Source organism: Phacochoerus africanus, chromosome 11, assembly GCF_016906955.1.
Source record: "Phacochoerus africanus isolate WHEZ1 chromosome 11, ROS_Pafr_v1, whole genome shotgun sequence".
Taxonomy (NCBI): domain Eukaryota; kingdom Metazoa; phylum Chordata; class Mammalia; order Artiodactyla; family Suidae; genus Phacochoerus; species Phacochoerus africanus.
The window spans coordinates 98929170-98948966 of NC_062554.1; the positions used below are offsets into that span (position 1 = coordinate 98929170).

Here is a 19797-nt window from a genome sequence, read left to right on the forward strand (position 1 = left end):
CTCTTCCGGGTCCAAGCTTGGCTAGTTGGACCGGAGTGACGTTTGGCAAGGTAGTAGATGCAGAAACAAGTTTACAGAAGCAGATGCATGGGGGAGGGGTGGTTGGAGCAGTTGGCTAGACTTTGCTTAGTCATCATGGCTGGGGTCTCTCCTTTCTACATTTTTATTGGGACATTTTCTCCTACACTATCACAAAGAGCTTTAAAATCAAAAGGGTTATGTTTATGTATATTTTGTCCTGGAGATGCCGGAAAGATGATACCAGAATCTGGGTTCTTTTTCATGGCAGTTAAAGAATGAACTTGCGAATGCATAGGCAGCAAGCAAGCAAAGTCTTTTTTAAAGGAAAGCAAGTAGCTCCCAGGCGTGCTAGGAGGAGAGCCCCCTTCTTTATTGTCCCATGGGGATTTTTTTATCTATTAAAGGTGGGGAGGGGCACCAATGTGGGGTCCAGGAAGATGTAGTTTTCTCCCATTGGCCTTGCCCAATTACCTATTTCAGTCATTGTCCAATAGGGGTTTTAGGATTGGAAGTGTCCTGTGTAAGTTCTATGGTTTCTTTGTCCTTTTCTTTCCTTGGATTAAGACACCATTCCTCCCATTCCTTTTCTTTTAGTTGAGGAGTGGGCTAAGAGATTCACATTTCCTATAGTAAACAAAGTCTGTGAGGAATGTGCATTTCCTATAATAAAACAAGGCCTGTGGAGGTGTTACTCCCTGGAGACCTTAAGCCACAAATGTTAATCAGTATCCATATCAAAAGAATGCATCAGAGCCTATGCTCCTGCACCAACTACTTGAGTTATTATTCTGTCTCACTGTGATGTGAGGATGGGGGTGATAGTTATAGGGCCTACTGAAAAGGTCCTATCCTCTAGACTAGCAGATTTCAGGGCTGATTGAAGGGGAGTTAGTGCTGCCTCCACAGCTTAAGGCTTGTTTAAACTCTCATCAAGAAAGAGATTAGTCTGAGGGGGGGCAGAAGGCATAGGCTTTTTTTATGCTCCTGCAAATGTTCCAAAACACGTCTTACTAGTCCCATATATATATTATATATATAAATTTCCCATATAGCAAAAGACTGGAATGATAGGTTTCCATGTAGAAAAAAACAGAAACAGGCCCCAGACTGATGGGCGCGCTTTAAATTTTCTCCCACGAGATCCCAACATTCTTGATCCATAGTATCCTTTCCTGGAAATTTAGGGTTATATTTGATCAAGGCTTCTAATAATCCCTCTATCTTAGACCCTGTTACCCACGCCTCTGACTGTCTCAACATACATTTAAGCAATTGAATATAATGTTTAGTTCCCTATGATTTATTCTCCCCCTTGTTATCCTGGTTTAAATTTTCTGTTTGCCCACTCATGGTCATGACTCCCTTGAGTGCAAGGCTACCATTTCTGCCGCCTGTAGTTTTACCTTTTCCTGCTTGTGGCAGACCTTCATTTTTTCTCTGCTTGTGGCAGACCTTCTCTTCCAGCCCCTTGTTGGGTGCCACTCTGCCATGACCAGCATGGCAGGGAAAGGGGGAATCCTGGAAGAGAGACTGCATGATATAAAAAAACATACAAGACTCTTACATTTAGAAAGTGGGGGACCAGGAAGCACTGTGTTCCGCAGAACAAAAAGCCCTGGGCTTTAGCCTGCATAAGTTTTATTAAGCAAGTTGCCATATGTAGTTTAGTGGGCAGAAGCAGGCATAGGCAATGACAAGGCTACCTCTTAGTGAATAATAAAGGAAACTATTAGCACTGGTGAATATAGTGCAGTTCATATAGTGCAGTTGCTTATAGAATAGCATAGTTTATGCTTCATATAGTGCAGTTGCTTATAGAATAGCATAGTTTATGCTTAATGTCTTTGAAGGAGACCCTGTACTCTAGAACTCTGCGTCAGAGATATTTGCTTCTGCAGAGTTCAGCTGTTCAGTGGTCTCCAACAGTTCTTTCTTCCACACTGGCTGTATTCACTCTTCTATCATTGTATTGACACTCAATTTGCTCTAGAAATACACTCTCATCTTTATGTTCTCCCTTGCCCTGCTCCATATCCTACTCCAGACATCTAGCAAATAAGAAAACTAGCCCATTATTTGGCCCAGAGTAAAGATCTGTAACTGTTAATATATACACTTTAATTTGTATAATATATAAAACTTCTGGATCCTGAAGAATACTTTTATTCAATGAGATAAATTGCATTTCAGATAAATTCTGGGGAGTATCTCTTACCTGCCTTTACCTGCTCCTGTCTTCAACTTTACATGAATGGTGCCAAGCAGATAAAATAACACATTTCAAAAAATTTGGAGAGTTTAGTCTCAGTTCCACCTCACTGTCTACCTTGCCATATAGATTAGCTCTAGTACCATCTGCAAATAACATTTACAGGCTCAACAGTCAAATAATCAAGCTTAGTGGAATATTTAGAGCAAATTTTCAAGTCTGAGAGGTTTCCATTCATCTCAGTATGCTTATATAGCTTTATTCTCTTAAGTCATTCTACTTATAAATAAGTGTATTACCAGGAACAGGTCAAATAAAATTATTTCACAACTTTGGTATAACTTAAATCAGGACCAATTTTGGTATAACTTAAGGCCTTTTGAATTTTCATGTGTATATAAAACACTTGGGGGTCATGTTAAACTACAGATTGTGATTCAGTAGGTCTGTGTTAGCATATGAGATTATGCATTTTTAACAAGTTGGCAGTTGATGCTGAGGCTACTGAATCAGATTTCAAACAAAGAAGCAGACATTAAAACATTTATATTTTTCTAGCCAATTTTAATTAGGTCCTATTTTTTTTATTTTTGTTTTTGTTGTCAATACTCTGAGAGGTGGACCTGAGAAGATGTTGCTGTCGTTTATGTCAGAGAATGTTTGGCCTATGTTTTCCTCTAAGAGTTTTATAATGTCTGGTATTATATCTAGGCCTTTAATCCATTTGGAGTGTATTTTTGTGTATGGTGTTAGGGAGTGTTCTAATTTCATTCTTTTCCATGTGGCTAGCCAGTTTTCCCAGCACCACTATTGAACAAGCTGTCCTTTCTCCATTGTATATCCTTGCCTCTTTTGTTATAGAATCGTTGGCTGTAAGTGTATGGGTTTAATTCTGGGTTTTCTATCCTGTTCCACTGATCTATATTTCTGTCTTTGTGCCAGTACCATACAGTTTTGATGACTGTTGCTTTGTAGTGTAGTCTGAAGTCCAGGAGACTGATGCCTCCAGCTCCATTTTTCTTTTCCAGGATGTCTTTGGCTATTCTGGGGCTTTTGTGCTTCCAAACAAACTTTAAAATATTTTGTTCAAGTTCTGTGAAAAATGTCCTTGGTAATTTGATAGGGATTGCATTGAATCTGTATATTGCTTTAGGTAGTATAGTCATTTTGATAATATTAGCTCTTTCAATCCATGAGCATGGTATATCTTTCCATCTATTGTGTCATCTTTGATTTCTTTCATCAGTGACTTATAGTTTTCAGAGTACAGGTCTTTTGTCTCTTTAGGTAGGTCTACTCCTAGGTATTTTATTCTTTTGGATGTAATGGTAAATGGGATTGCTTTCCTAATTTCTATTTCTGATCTTTCATTGTTAGTGTATAGAAATGCCATCAATTTCTGTGTATTAATTTTGTATCCTGCAACTTTGCCAAATTTGTGGATGAGCTCTAACAGTTTTCTGGTAGCATCTTTAGGATTCTCTAGGTGTAGTATCATGTAATCTGCAAATAGTGATAGTTTTACTTCTTCCTTTCCAATTTAGATTCCTTTTATTTCTTTTACTTATCTGATTGTTGTGGCTAGGACTTCCAGAACTATACTGAAGAGTAGCTGCAAGAGTGGACATCCTTGTCTTGTTCCTGATCTCAGCAGGAATTCTTTCAGCTTTTCACCATTGAGAATGATGTTCGCTGTGGGTTTGTCATATATGGCCTTTATCATGTTGAGGTAGCTTCCTGCTGTGCCCATTTTCTGAAGGGTTTTTATCACAAATGAGTGTTGGATTTTGTCAAAGACTTTTTCTGCATCTATTGAGAGGATCATATGGTTTTGATTCTTCAGTTTGTTAATGTGGTGTATCACACTGATGGATTTGTGGATATTGAAGAACCCTTGCATCCCTGGGATAAATCCCACTCGATCATGCTGTATAATCCTTTTAATGTATTGTTGGATGCGGTTTGCTAGTATTTCGTGGAGGATTTTTATATCGATGTTCATCAGTGAAATTGGCCTGTAGATTTCTTTTTTTGTGGAATCTTTGTCTGGTTTTGGTACCAGGGTGATGGTGGCCTCATAGAATGAGTTTGGGAGTATCCCTTTCTCTGCAATTTTTTGAAATAGTTTCTCTAAATGTTTGGTAGAATTCGCCTGTGAAGCCATCTGGTCCTGGACTTTTGTTTATTGGAAGTTTTTTAATCACAGTTTCAATTTCAGTTCTTGTGATGGGTCCATTCATCTTTTTCTATTTCATCTTGGTTTAGTCTTGGAAGATTGTACTTTTCTAAGAATTTGTCCATTTCTTCTAGGTTTTCCATTTTATTGGCCTATAGTTGCATATAGTAGTCTCTTATGATCCTTTGTATTTCTGTGATGTCCATTGTTACTTCTTTTTCATTTCTAATTTTATTGATTTGAGTATTCTCTCTTTTTTTCTCAATAAGTCTGGCTAAGGGTTTATCAATTTTGTTGATCTTTTCAAAAAACCAGCTTTTTGTTTCATTGATATTTTCTATGGTTTTCTTTGTTTCTATTTCCTTGATTTCTGCTCTGATCTTTATGATTTCTTTTCTTCTACTAACTTTAGGTCTTGTCTGTTCCTCTCTATCTAGCTGCTTTAGATGTAAAGTTAGCTTGTTGATTTGAGCTTTTTCTTGTTTCCTGAGGTGGGCTTGTATTGCTATAAACTTTCCTCTTAGAATAGCTTTTGCTTCATCCCATAGGTTTTGGAGTGTCATATCTTTGTTGTCATTTGCTGCTAGGTATTTTTTATTTTCCTCTTTGATTTCTTCAGTGATCCATTGGTTTTTTAGTAGCATGTTGTTGCGTCTCCACGTGTTTGTGCTTTTTGCAGTTTTTTTCTTGTTGTTTATTTCCAGTCAAATAGCATTGTGGTTGGAAAAGAAGCTTGATATGATTTCAATTTTCTAAAAGTTACCAAGGTTGGATTTGTAGCCCAGGATGTGATCAATCTTAGAGAATGTTCCATGTGCACTTGAGAAGAATGTGTATTCTGTTGCTTTTGGATGGAATGTCCTATAAATATCTATTAAATCCATCTGTTTTAATGCTTCATTCAGGGCCTGTGTTTCCTTATTGATTTTCTGTCTGGTTGATCTGTCCATTGCTGTAAGTGGGGTGTTAAATTCCCCCAGTATTATTGTGTTATTGTTGATTTCTCCTTTTAAGGTTTTTAGCAGTTGCCTTTTGTATTGTGGTGAACCTATGTTGGGTGTGTAGATATTTAAAATTGTTATATCTTCTTAATTGGATTGATCCTTTGATCATTATGTAATGTCCTTCCTTTTCCCTTAAAATATTCTTCATTTTAAAGTCTATTTTTTCTGATATGAGTATTGCTACTCCAGCTTTTCTGCCTCAGTGTGAGCCATAGGGAGGAGTCTTTCAAATTTACATCCACTTTTTCATGACAGTAGTGTAAGTGGTCTTCTAATGCAGTCGGTAATGATATGATCTTGTCTTTCTAAGTGACTGTCATTCAAAGTAATTCCATAAGAACACATTTTTATAAAAATGACAAAATAAAGAATATCTAATGATAGTTCTAATTATTGGATTACTTGCAGTGGATTCTAGAGTATTTAAAAAACAAATAATATTGCTGTTTGTCTGCTTACTGCCACAGCCAGATTGAGAACAGTGAAGGTGTCTTTCTCTATTCCAACTGATAGCGAGGATTCAAAGATGGCACCATTGGGCTGTAGGAAAGAGACTGTGTGGGTCTCAGGGTCCTGGGTTATATTTTCCTTGGCTAGATAACGAACTCTGAAAAACAGAAATATATAAAACTCAAAATAATTGTTTGAAGTGAACATAAAGTCTCAAATACCATCCATTCATGCATCAAATAATTTGTTGAGTATGTTTCGTATGTTAGAAATTATGTTCAACAAGTAGGTTAAAATGATAAATAAGCCAATGCTGTGACTCTAGCTAATTAGAGAAGGGAAAAGTTCCTTAAATTTGCATTTAAGGAAGCAGTGGGGAGAAGTAATATGTGTTTTTATTGTAGTTTACACAGAGTCTACGTGAAAACAAGGAACAGAGACAAACACATGTTTGGGATGGTTATGGTAGTATAATGGACAAAATATAATTATACATAAGTGGTCTGATGACAAGGAGAAGTTTATTTAGGCAAAACAGGGTAGAATGTAACATGTATAAGATAAAAAGTAAAAATGTGGTATGGTTTTAGAAATGTAAATATTTCAATAGTGTTGGTTTAAAGAGTCAGAGGAAGTAGAGTGGTAGACATATAACCACCAGAATGAGCAAGATCTCAAACATAAAAGGGTTTGCATCCTATACTCAAATGTTAAGCCTTTTTTTTTTTTTGCCTTTTCTAGGGCTGCTCCTGTGGCATATGGAGGTTCCTAGGCTAGGGGTCCAATCAGAGCTGTAGCTACTGGCCTACACCAGAGCCACAGCAACACCAGATCTGAGCCACGTCTGTGACCTACAACACAGCTCACAGCAATGCCAGAACCTTAACCCACTGAGCAAGGCCAGGGATCGAACCCATAAACTCATGGTTTCTAGTCAGATTCATTAAACACTGAGCCATGCCAACAACTCCAAATGTTAAGCTTTTATCCTAAGTGTCAGGAGGAGAGGGTAGAGAAGGAAGTGTAAGGAATGTTTTTTTAGTATTAGAACAACTGTTCAAAGTTCACAGAGTTTTTTGCACTGACTTTTCAATAATTTCCAGTATTTTAATGAGATTAAAGATAACTGATGGATTATAATTTCCACTTTGCAGATCAATTCCCCTCCATCATTCCCCATGTTTATTGAATATTTATAAGTTCTATTCTCCTACCTCTAAAATTTCTAGGCAAAGTATCAACTATTTTTTAGGAATGTAGTAAAAGGTGATTATTATGGAAAACAATTTTTTACAAGCACAATATATTTACTGAGGTGATATAAATGTTACATTATTCATTGCTCTATCACATATCTGAATGTCTATTACATAAGGTTACAGTAATGACCTGTTGTTACCTAAGATAAAAACTAAAAAAAATGGGACCGAAATATAAAAACAAAACAGAAAAAACCACACTTGATTTCAATCATATATAATAAAAATATAAATTCTTGTAGGATAAATATGAGTGTTTTTCATCCCTAAGCACAGTGTCTGATATATGGTAAGTTCTCAATAAACATTTTTGAATGAATAAATTAATCATTTAAAAAGAAAATTCACAAATGATAGAAATATATCTTATTTCTAACACAGTTTCTTCAATGTTTTCTTATTTATTCTTCTTGGAGTACTGTAAACATAACAAAGAATATAAAAATCTGAAACAGCACCCTGCACAGTCTATTACTAGTCAATTACTATTTTCTCTTTTATGATTGTATTTTTAAATTATACTATATATTATTAACATTTAAAATGAAAATAGTTTAATCCTCAGGAGCATTTATATATAATTGTTGAAATAATAGAAAAATAATTCTCACCTACATACTTTGTTGTACTTAAAACATTCTATCAGTAGATGGCACCCACTAAGAGAGAAATCCTTCAATTATGACCTGTTCAGAATACATTTTTAAAAAGAGAACATAATCACTCAAGTTTTATTTGAAAATTAGAATATGTAAGGGTTTTAGAAAATGCAAACTAATAAGGTCAAAGAGAGGAACTTACCTCAGATTTAGGCCAGGACTGCTTTCTAAGTAATCCTGCCAAAATAAAGTTTTTAAAAAAAAAAAATATTTTATGGTAGATCTGAGAATACTCTGAAGAATTACTAGGTCTTCATAGAGATGGTGTGGGTTGGAATATGTATAATTAGGATCTCAATCCAGGCAATTTCATGCTTTGACTCCTGTCATGCCCCATCAATCAAAGTTCCATCAAGGTCACTTTAACAGTCAAAAGCCAAACAAGCCAGTTGTTCTCTTTGAGGAAGGACATCCTCCTCCACTTCCAGTTTCAACTGATTTCAGAGTACAATTCATGGGGAGGCTGGTTCACCTCAACACATGGAAGACTCAAACTATTAACTTTTTCTGAAAATTCATTTTCCCATTATTTAAGGCATCCGAGCAGACACTAGGACTCATTTTGGAGGTATCATGAGACAAGATGACTCGTGGTTGATCATAAAATCCTTTAACTGTGTTAGATAAAGAGTTTATTGTTGATATACTTTAGCTGCAAATCCAACTTCTCTTCTCTGACCCTCCCCTCTTTGCTTTTCCAAATAAATCAGTTATATCTATCCCACCCCCTTTTAATCCCTTAGAGACATGGGTTAAAGCCTCTAAGAATAAAATTTATATTAGCTGTCACCTCTCAGAGCAGGACTAGGATAGGACTCAATATCATGTGTATGTTTTCTCACACCCCAATTAACACACTTAAAAGTAAAAACATAACCCTTTCTAGACAAACAATCATAATACCTCCAATCTGTGATGAATTCTCAAATTCTAATAAGTATTCTCTTTCCTTACATGTATTAGCTCAATTAGTCATGATTTCTAAAACAATTATGCTTTGATTCTTATTAGGTCATGTGTGAATTCTAGATTTTCCTAGGTACATATCATAGCGACAACATATTTTTGGAGTTTAGATATTCATATATGCTTTTGATAATAACATAAGAACTATAAGCCCATGAAAAAATAAAAGCATTTCCAAAGGTAAGACTTTTTTCTGTAACAAGGACAACCAACTTTTATTTGACAGAGTTGTGAATAGTCACAGACATGTTCCTGGAGACAGGGAATTTAAGGACAGTTACTAGGACAGAATAGTCAATAGGCCTTTGCAACTGACTGATCATGATACTAGGCAGCAGGCATTACCCTCATAAGCACTGTTACTTCATTATATTTGATTGTAAGTTGTCAATCTAGAAACATAATGCATGGAGAGGAAATAAAATATATAATTATAAATTAAAACAAATGGTAAAGTAAAACTGAATTATAAGAAATCACTACAAATAGTAAATTTTATGACATGATTGATCAGTGTTTACCTAGTTAGAATTATTATTGAGGAAAAATCAGCATTTGTATAACAAATGATACATTAGGACTTAACTCTAGATAATCTAAATATATTTCTAGACTTGGATAAAGTTAGGATTTTCAGCATCTCAATTTTCTCTTTTCCTGCTTGATAGTTAGAAAAGACACATACTCTGTATTTTAGATAGGAGAAAGTCTATTATAAAATCTAGAGTTATCAGTTTCTAAGTTTGTGTGAACATATGCTAATCATTTCATATGCTCTGGTATCAGTTTTTATATTTTTTAATTTACAAAATGAATGTTCTGGTTAATTATTTCCTTCTAGTTCTAATAACCTAAAATTCTATTTAAAAAGTATGTTAAACTATTAAGGCATATGAGATAAAGATGTAGCTTATTTAGTCCCAGTAATGAGGAAGAGATAAGAATAAAACTACTGAATAAATAAAAACACCCATACAACCTGGACTTCTCTCCAAACTAATACAAATTAGTTTGAAGAGAAACCCTTAGCAGGTATTATAGCTATTAAAATCAGTTTCTTCCTGGGATTCTCAAAATTATGTATTGAAATCAACCATTATATTTGTAAAACTTATTACCAGGGTCTAATCCCAGATTCTCTTGAATCATTAGGTCTAAGATGGGGCCTGAGAATTTGCATTTCTCAGGTGATGCTGATAGTACTGTTCCAGGAGCTGTACTCTGAAAACCACTCATATAACCAACACATTCAATTTTAGTCTTTTTAAAATACTCTCTGGTTTTTAAAATTTTGATAGTTTTTTTCCATTTTGAATGCATATTTTCGAGTTGTTGACAATATATGCTGTAAGTGTATGGCACCTGTAAATTCTTAAATCTAAGGAAGTTAATTAATGCTGGCAAATTCATAATCAAAATCTGCATTTCTTATCATCATTAAATCCTTAGGTTAGGATTTTAGGTAGGCAGAAAAAATTTCAATGTATATTAGTGGCAAGAAATTAATAAGTACATTTCAGTACAATGGCATTTGTTAAATGAAAACTTTTCAGAAATATTTATGATCCAGGAAAGAGTGCCACCCATCCATGGCGACTTGCTTACCTGTACGTGTAAGGACCTCTTTGCTTAACTTTAATTACGCTGCTATTAATTGCTACTTCCTCTGGATTCTGCACATCAAAGATCCAAAACTGTCTGTAAACTTCTGTGCCTGTTTTAACCCAATTTTTAAAAGCAATTGTACCTTCTTCAAGGACAGCTTCCTATGAAAAAGAAAAAATTTTTTTTTTTTGGTAATAAATATGGGCACTTGCGGAAGATAAAACCTTTAGTTAATCAATGAAAGGACCAAGCTAAAGGACCTTTTAAATAAGCACCTTTGCAAACTGCCACACACTCACAACAAAAATGTTTTCAACAAATTATAGCAATATCTCTCAGTTAACCTCTTACAGAGAGAATCATTGTGTAATGCTGCAGACATGTCTGCTGATTTTAAGGCCAACCATTGGCAAACTTTAGAGTGACTCTAAGGCAATATTGTGACAGTTTCTGACATGATTTATTAAGCAACTTTTATTAAAAGTTTCCCCAAAAATTCTTATCAGGTCAACCATTAACTCTTCTTCTGCCCTCAGTGAGTTGGACTAAGGAGGCAGAAAAGAAAAAAAATGAGATAAAAACCTAGTGGTTTTTAGTGCCTCTTCTATTTCTTTAGCAGTTAGTCACTTTAAGGGAAGAAGATCACTAGCACATGTTACATTAAGAAAAACACACATTTGACGTCTCCCCTTCCAAACCCTGCTCAATGTGGCTTTCCCGACTCTTAGTACATTTGCAACAGCCTAGTAGTATGTTTCCAAAAATGAGAATAGTCTAAGACATTAATATTAGGTTACTATTTTTTAGATAAAAGGATAAAATAAGTAAGTTGTACTATTCTTCTTCTGCAAAATCCATTAAAAGTCCTTGATGCCTCTTGTGATGAATATAGGGAAATAAAAAAATACCAATGACAGAATCAGGAAACCCTACATGAGAAATTGGCTCTTGTGCTTCCGGGCTATGGGACTGCTTGTTTCCTTCAACTGGGAGCAGCAATGTGTAGAATGACGGATCAGGAAAAGACACTGAGTGTTAAGCACACTTTCTAGGAAAGCATGCTGAGGTCTGAGAAACCAGGTGGCTGGCCCACGGGTAACCTAGACAAGTAGAATCATGACAAGGATCCTAGTCTTCCACCCCTAAGCTAGTCCTCTTATACACTGGGCTTTTATTTTTTTTATTTATTTTTTCCTGTCACCTCTGCACTTACTTGGTAGAAGTCAAATTAAGTTTCATCTCTTCAGGATACTTTATTACTTAATGCAGAGAATAAGGGAATTCTTTAGAGAAGAACAAGGTATCAACTAAAATGCCTTTACAAAATCCTGTGCTGTTGCAATCCTTTTACACTGATACAAGGAAGCAGCTAATGTGATGTTAGAACTTCTTACGTTTTGCAAATAATTGGCCTTGAAAAACTTTTATTTGCTCTTCAAAAGTCTTATTTATGTAGCAAGGTCAAAAGTAAGACAAAATTCCATGTAAAGTAATATGGCTATTCTTGTAAATGTAAAAGTTTTTACCCTAAATGATGAGGGTATTATAGCTGAAATATATATAGAAGCTGAAAACTATGTTAGTTTTCCCCATTACAAGAGACTTGAGGAGGAGAGAACTCACAGGAACATACACACATACACATGGTTACTCTCATACTATAAGAATCTTAAGGACAAATACAATATCAATTATTTATCATGTGACTCTCAAGGCATATATTTTCAGTTCTTAATGAGTAGAACTCAAATGTTTATGGAATTGAAAAGGGATTGTGATAGAATATATGTGACAGAACAGAAAATTCCCTAACTCTAATGCTTGTGCATCTCATTTAAGTAGACATTGCAAGTCTATCATGTGTTTCTTCTACAGGCCATAAATCACTTTGTCTTATTTGTTGATCCTGATATTTTTATTTTATTTATTTATGTAGTCTTTTTTAGGGCTATATCCATGGCATATGGAAGTTACCATGCTAGGGGTCAAATCAGAGCTGTAGCTTCTGGCCCATACCACAAACAGAGCAATGCTGGATCCTTAACCCACTGAGCATGGCCAGAGATTGAACCCACGTCCTCATGGATCCTAGTCAGCTTCATTACTGCTGAGCCATGACAGGAACTCCAGATATTTTATTATTATTATTTTAAATGTGAAAGTCGAAACACTTTTGAAATGAAGGCAATAAATTATCAGCAGGTTGAGTTAGGATCATCTAATCCCACCCATTTTTTTAGGTCCTAGAGAAACAGATGTCTGATTCTATTTTGTATGACAATATAGAAGTAGATAATGGAGAACCAGGGGATTTCTCTTGTAATTATAAAATTTTGTATAGTTTCCTTAACACCATGAATTGTTCATAGACAAATAGAAAAATATTGAGGAAGTTCCCATCGTGGCGCAGTGGTTAACGAATCCCACTAGGAACCATGAGGTTGCGGGTTCGGTCCCTGACCATGCTCAGTGGGTCAAGGATCCGGCGTTGCCATGAGCTGTGGTGTAGGTCGCAGATGCGGCTCAGATCCCGCGTTGCTGTGGCTCTGGCAGAGGCCAGTGGCTACAGCTCTGATTCGACCCCTAGCCTAGGAACCTCCATATGCCACGGGAGCGGCCCAAAGAAATAGCAAAAAGACCAAAAAAAAAAAAAAAAGAAAAAAAGAAAAAAGAAAAATATTGAATAGTACAAAATAGGAATGCATTTCCTCAGAATGTAACACTAACATGTGCATTAGAAAATTGTATAAGCCTCTTTGAGTACCAAGAATAAAGATATCATAAGTTCCTCTAATTTTAAAATGAATCAAAGTATTTATGCCACTGTGAGTATAAGAGGCTTTGATTTTAAATTGACTTTGTACTGCCTGGCCTATATTGTAAAACTTTTGCTAAACGTGAAGTACAAAATTGATAATTATGTATACAGAAAAGTTAATATAACTTACGATTCTCTCACTTGGCTGATACGAACAGCAGTATCTGTCCCTGACTTTAAGTATTCAGAGTATCCACCCATGGTAATGACTGGATTCCAGCCTGATGACTCTCAAAAGACATGGTCTCCAGCTGGGTTGAAAGCCTAGAAACCTTGCTACATTCATTTGAAAGCACAGTTTGGGGCAGTAATATCTTCTATGTAGTCACATGATCACTTGATTACTGCTGCTACAGAATGGTAGTACTTCACCAACATGATGGGCAACTTGTAACTGCTAAAATGTCCTTGGTATCCTCCTATGTGTGGACTATGTAGGGTACGTATATAGAAAATACATTGTCCCATGTCTCAAGAATCTTGCAAAGGACCAAGGGACAGGATCATGTATAGCATATCTTAATCTCTGAGTAGATTTCCTCAACCTACTCCCAGCCGGACCAAGTACATTGTCTTCACTCAAAACCTAGAATGCAGTGGTTAACAATGAAACTAGAGGCTGTGAGTTTGATCTCCAGTCTGGGTCTGGTCATGTTTTAACCATTTAAACTTGAGCAGGTTATGTAATTTTTTGTACCTCAGTTTCCGAATCTATAATATGGGGATAATAAGAATAATATTATTAGGTTGAAATACATGACATTAGTATTTTTGAAAATCAAAGTGGAACATCATTTAGTTACATATTTATCTCTTAGGGGTGTTATAGGAATTACTAAATGTAAGCACTTAGAACAGTGTTAGCACAGAGAAAGCATTCAATAGGTGTTGGTTATTATTAAAATTCAAATTCTCTCCTCCCTTTAGAGGAAGAAGTCTAATCTCATTTACTTCCCAGATTTCTTTAACTACTTCTCTCCTAGGATAATTGTCTAAACCAGTCATGTGGCAATAACTCATGTAAAATCCTGTGACACTTTTTTCTGCTATTTCATCATTTTTATATTTATTCTTCATCCAGTGAAATCACTAGTCCCCTAAAAATCAGAAACATACTGAAAATAGTCCTTATCCTCTCCACTCACTACCACAATTTGTTATGCTTAGGATCAGTTACAAGCAGTTTTCCCACGTTCAAAAAATTTTCTCCTATATGTGAGCATTGTGCACATATATATATGTGCATACTGGGAGAAAAAGTGAATTCAAGTATCAGTGACAGTTACTCTAACATCAAAAGTGGTTTTAGTTTCAGGTTATCAAGTCATCAATTACCTCAGAATAAAATTTGGTGGAATAGACTACATTTGTTTCTGAAACTCAGAAATTAGCTTCCAAGAGTTTAAGTAAGAAGCTAAAGTGGGAGATTTTTTATTTGGCATGAAAATTAAAGTTGGACTGGAGGAAGAAGATTACATAGGCTGACCTGCTGCTTCTTAAAACATTTTAAGTGATTTTATTATGGGAATTAATATACAAATATATGAGTGTTTAATTCATGTTATACTGCTATTTAAATTTACAATTTGATTTAGATAGTTTCATGTTCTCATTGTCATTAAATTTAGAATACTACAATTTTTTAATAGCCTACACTTCAGGAGTTTCTTTTAGAGCTATCTAGAAACTATAAAAATCTATAAATTATTTTATCATATCTATAAATATCTAAGCATATATTATAAAATTTACATGAATATAAATTAATTTATTATTAAATATGGACTGCTAATTTAAAAATTTAATCATTTTAATGAACAAATATAATTATTTCAGTTTATTTTATCAGAAAACTTTTATTTTGCTACTAAAAGTTCATGTTTTTCAAGAATGGGGGGAGAAAGTGATAGCATGTTTGAATATTAGTCTTTTAATTGGAAAAAAATCTTCAAATCCCTTCTTGGTATTGTATATCTAATATCATAGGGAAATTAAATAAATATTCATTTAAAATGGTCTGCGTTATACCATATTCATGAAATATTTATCAAGTGATATTAACAATGTTAAGTAGTAAATTATCCTTTGTAAATGGTGGCTGAACTTTGACCTTTTTCTGAAGTCCTTTGATAATTTCTACATTCCACATTTGTAGCAGTTCATACCACTGACTTTTAGTCTCTCTAGCAAGATTACATAAACCTGCTAGCTCCACACAAATCTACTAGGAGTCATAGTCTAAAATACTGGAAAGAGAGTTTTCAGCTATAATCTTTAAAAGTCATAAATCCTTAGAAAACACCCTTTGAAAATGTGTAAATATATATTCATATATATGTATATATAATATATACATATTGTATATATTATATATATGGGAATAAATAATATTATTATGTTGAAATACATGAAATTAGTATTTTTGTATGTATATGTATACATCCAAGTATATACAAAGTAAATTGTAAGGTATTTTAGGCCCTTTCAAATGCTGGTATTAGGTGTCATCTTTTAGAACCAGTAGGTATCACAGAATCCCAATTCTATACTTTTAAAATTTAGATTACAACACGAGATGATTTTCTGATCTTTTAAAATTTCACAGTTCAATTTTTTATGGTGTTTGAATACAAGTAATAATTTTCCTAATTTGCTATTAGTTAAATAATGTGAGCAATCTACAATGAATTTCAATAATAAATAAACAATAGTAAACTAGAACTTGTATACACTTGTAAAGTAACAGCATTTATTTTAGCATAACCTAAATGCTTCTGAAGCAGAGGTACGACTTGGCTCTTTGTGTTTACACATAATTCAGAGATTTGACTTCTACCGCATGCCAGACATATATATATATATTAGTATATATACTTCTACTGGAGTATATATATTTCTGCTGTATGCCAGATATATAGATATATGTATATATCTCTGTATATATGCCAATATCATTTAAAAAATACTTTTGTAAACTAAATAAAAATGAGACAGTTTTACTTAAATAAAAATAGTTCCAGCATCTTTATGTGATTGAAATGGGCAGGGTTATGTGGCTGTATGGAATTCTGAGAGCAAAATCAGCCTTCGTCTTTAAAGTACCCATGACCCCTGACCCCTGAAGGGATACTAATGATGTCTTAGTCTGTGAATATTCAGCTGGATTACAATGTAGTGTAAAGACTGCAGATAACCCTCATTTCAAAAACAAGAAAAAGCACTCTATTTATTTCATTCCTGCTTATTACCCTACTGAAATTATATTTTCAAAATCATTAGTGGCTATGTCCTAATCATTATTTCCTTAATTTTCATCTGCCTGAAATCATCCTATTCTCTTTTTCCTTGAGTTCTGCCTCTCACTAACTTCCAAAAAATTACTCTTGTTTTCATTTTGTTATATAAAATCATTGCTCTCCTTTTCCTGTTTTTGTTTTCCTACCTACCCCTGAATGCACAAATCCTTTAGTAATTTCTCTGCTCTTTTATCCCTACCTTCAAACTCTCTAGAAAGCAAGTCTATTTGCTTTTATCTGTAATCTCCATAGAAATGATCAAATTTCTCTGAGCTCTGACCTTTGAAATATACATTTATAAAACCTCTCTCCTTTTCTCCTAAGATATAGATTCCTATCAATAACTCAGGTACACATCTTGCAGTTTGTTATTTTATTCCTCTCTCCCTATTCAGTCCCTTCAATTCTGCACCCCATCACCCTTCAATTCTGTGTGCTCCACCACACCAGGCCAGAGTGCCTTTTGTTATGTCAAACTACAACAGGATTTTAAATTCTCCTTGAAAGTGGTTATGTCCTACAGAGCTTTTCCTGGGTTTCCTGGTTTGGTCTCCTTACTTTCCAATACTTTGTGTTGTAGAATTACAGAGTACAAGACTGTGCACCTCATTCACTCTCTGCTTTCAGGTTGCCTAGGTTTGGAAACTGACTCTTCTTCCTTTTGGCCAGGTGAATTGGCAATTTGATTGACAGTCTTGTGACTGTAAAATGGGCAAAATAATAGAATTTTCTCATAGATGTTTGTAAAGATTAAATGATTCGTGTATATGAATCTCTTAGCAACACTAAATAGATGCTTTATTATTTAGCATGTTAATGTAAGATATGGTATATTAGGATATTGTTATGTAGTATATTAGTATATAGTATATTTGGTATTAGTCTTTAAAAGTAGATTTTGTTCTATCTGACACCTACCCAAAAACCATCTACTTTTACCTATCATACCATTAATTAAGTATTATTTTGCCTGATGCCCAAAGCTTCCTAAACCTAAACACATGTTGTCTTTCTATCTCTCTTGTTGATATTATTTTTCTCACATTTTCTATATACTTCTCTCCCTCTTCACAACACTTAGTTGCATTTCCACCCCATTTCTATAGTAGTAATCAGATCTTTGACAATTTTATTGCATCCTTTCTTAGACTTTCAGAATTTTATACTTCAAAATACAACTTGTCTCACCTTCATCCTGAAGTTATTGAATACTCTGAGAAATTCTCTTTCTAAATGACATTTATGTTCCATATTCCACATTTTAGAATTCAATTCTAGAATTCAATTCAGGTCTGTATGTTTTATTTAAATATGCTTTTTCCTAGTAAAATTATGTATGTGTTGATGAAAAAAAATTTATTTTATTCTCCCTTAGCCTCTGTACAAAAGCAAGCTGTTGATGCCTTAGAACTCTTATTTCCTCAAGATTAATTATTACGAACTTGGAGGTAAATATTCAACAGTTAAATAGATGCTAACACCTCCTGTGCAATCTAACAGAGTCTATATGCACTAATATTGTTGAATAATAATAATAAAAATAGATGATCAGTATTCAGCTACTGATCATAAATTACATATCAGAAAAAATATCTTTGTCTAAAATGCTGTGCACTGGAAGATTATTGTACATCCTTATTCTGAAGATTTTTCCAAAAGATAAGTTATAGTCTCTCTGTTAGACCCTGTTTTGTCTTCACAGAAGATACAGAACAGAAACAGTTTATAGAGAAGAAAGGGTGTTGAACAATGATGATTCCCTTTCACACTGTTAGACAACCCCCACCTTACAATCACCCATCTGTCTCTATTGAACTATGCTAAAAATAGTAAGATAACTGGAAATTCCAAGGAAGGAGACAATATTCAGGTCATAATATATACAATTATTTTATATTCCTACTAAGAAAAGATGTCAAACATGATCAAATGGATAAGACAGATAACAGTTTTGGCAGGAAAAGGAATTCCAGAGGAATCAGAAGGAACTGGGGTGAAAACTATATTCTAGCTTGTTGTGCAAAGTTTTTCAAAGGTAAAACTAGAGTCAACTTGTATGTACATAACATTTGTCAAAGTATTTTCTAAGATTCAAATATAAAACTTCATCAATAGGAAACATTTACAAGACAATCATACTATTGTACATACTATACAAAGCAGCTTACCAAACAAAAAAACTAGAGTTTGCCAATGTACCTACATAAATATTAAACACAATTATATTTACATTTTATATATACATATATATGAAATGTGATTTACTTTTCTCAGTATTATCCAAAGCGCAACTACTTTGAAAGAGATATCCTAACAAAATACACTTATTTTTTTTATTCAATAGCATATCAGCATACACTTTGAATACAATTAAAAGCAATTATTTCCACTAATTTGCATACTTACAATGTGTTTTTTTTGTCTTTTGTCTTTTGTCTTTTTAGGGCCATGCTTATGGCATATGGAGGTTCCCAGGCTAGGGGTCTAATCTGAGCTGTAGCCTCTGGTCTACACCATAGCTACAGCAACAGGGGATCTGAGCCACGTCTGCGACCTACACCATAGCTCACAGCAATGCCAGGTCCATAACCCACTGAGCGAGACCAGGGATCGAACCCTCAACCTCATGGTTCCTAGTCGGATTCATTTCCACTGTGCCACGATGGGAACTCCCATAACTAAAATAATTTTTTTAATGAGAACTTAGATATTATATTTAAGATTACAGTGCATTCATACAGAATATACATCACACTTTGGGCATTTCTCAATCATATAGTTTCAGTTGTTCATAACAACCCTCGTGTTCGAGCCACAAAATTGAGAATTGCCATAAAATATAAAAGAGGCACACCAAGCCCAAAAAGGAAAGAAAATAGAATGAATCAGAATGACTAGAAAAATTCTGGATGCTACTTGTGCCTTTTTAATTGTCTTCTGAATAAGCATGTCTCCAACTGGCATTAGAATACCTCCTAATAAGGCCAGAAATGCACCAATCACAGCACCAGCAATGAGCCCAGAGTTTCTGTCACAGTGCATTTTTCTTGTTCATGGAAAAACTAAGATTCAGCACCTGCTTTTTTCAAACTATGTGGTCTAAGGAAGGTGGTTCTCAAGAGGTATGTTTCTGTTATTAGAAGGAGATCATAAAACAGAAGCTTAAACATCAGTAGGAAAAGCAAAGGGGGAGAGGGAAGGAGAGGAATGGATTTGGAACTTGGAGTTAATAGATGCAGACTATTGCCTTTGGAATGGTTAAGCAATGAGATCCTACTGTATAGCACTGGGAACTATATCTAGTCACTTATGATGGAGCATTATAATGTGAGAA

General features: G+C 34.4%; 1 protein-coding gene across 1 annotated transcript; it reads right to left on the minus strand.

Moving 5' to 3' along the window:
• Nucleotides 1–1314: 1314 nt before the first annotated feature.
• LOC125112170 (platelet glycoprotein 4-like) lies at nt 1315–19505 on the minus strand. Its single transcript, XM_047754397.1, has 4 exons — nt 19386–19505; nt 10350–10510; nt 5870–6017; nt 1315–1551 (listed from the first exon to the last, which is right to left on the minus strand). Exons 1-4 carry the CDS (start codon nt 19503–19505, stop codon nt 1315–1317), a joined length of 666 nt encoding a protein of 221 aa, XP_047610353.1.
• Nucleotides 19506–19797: the final 292 nt, after the last annotated feature.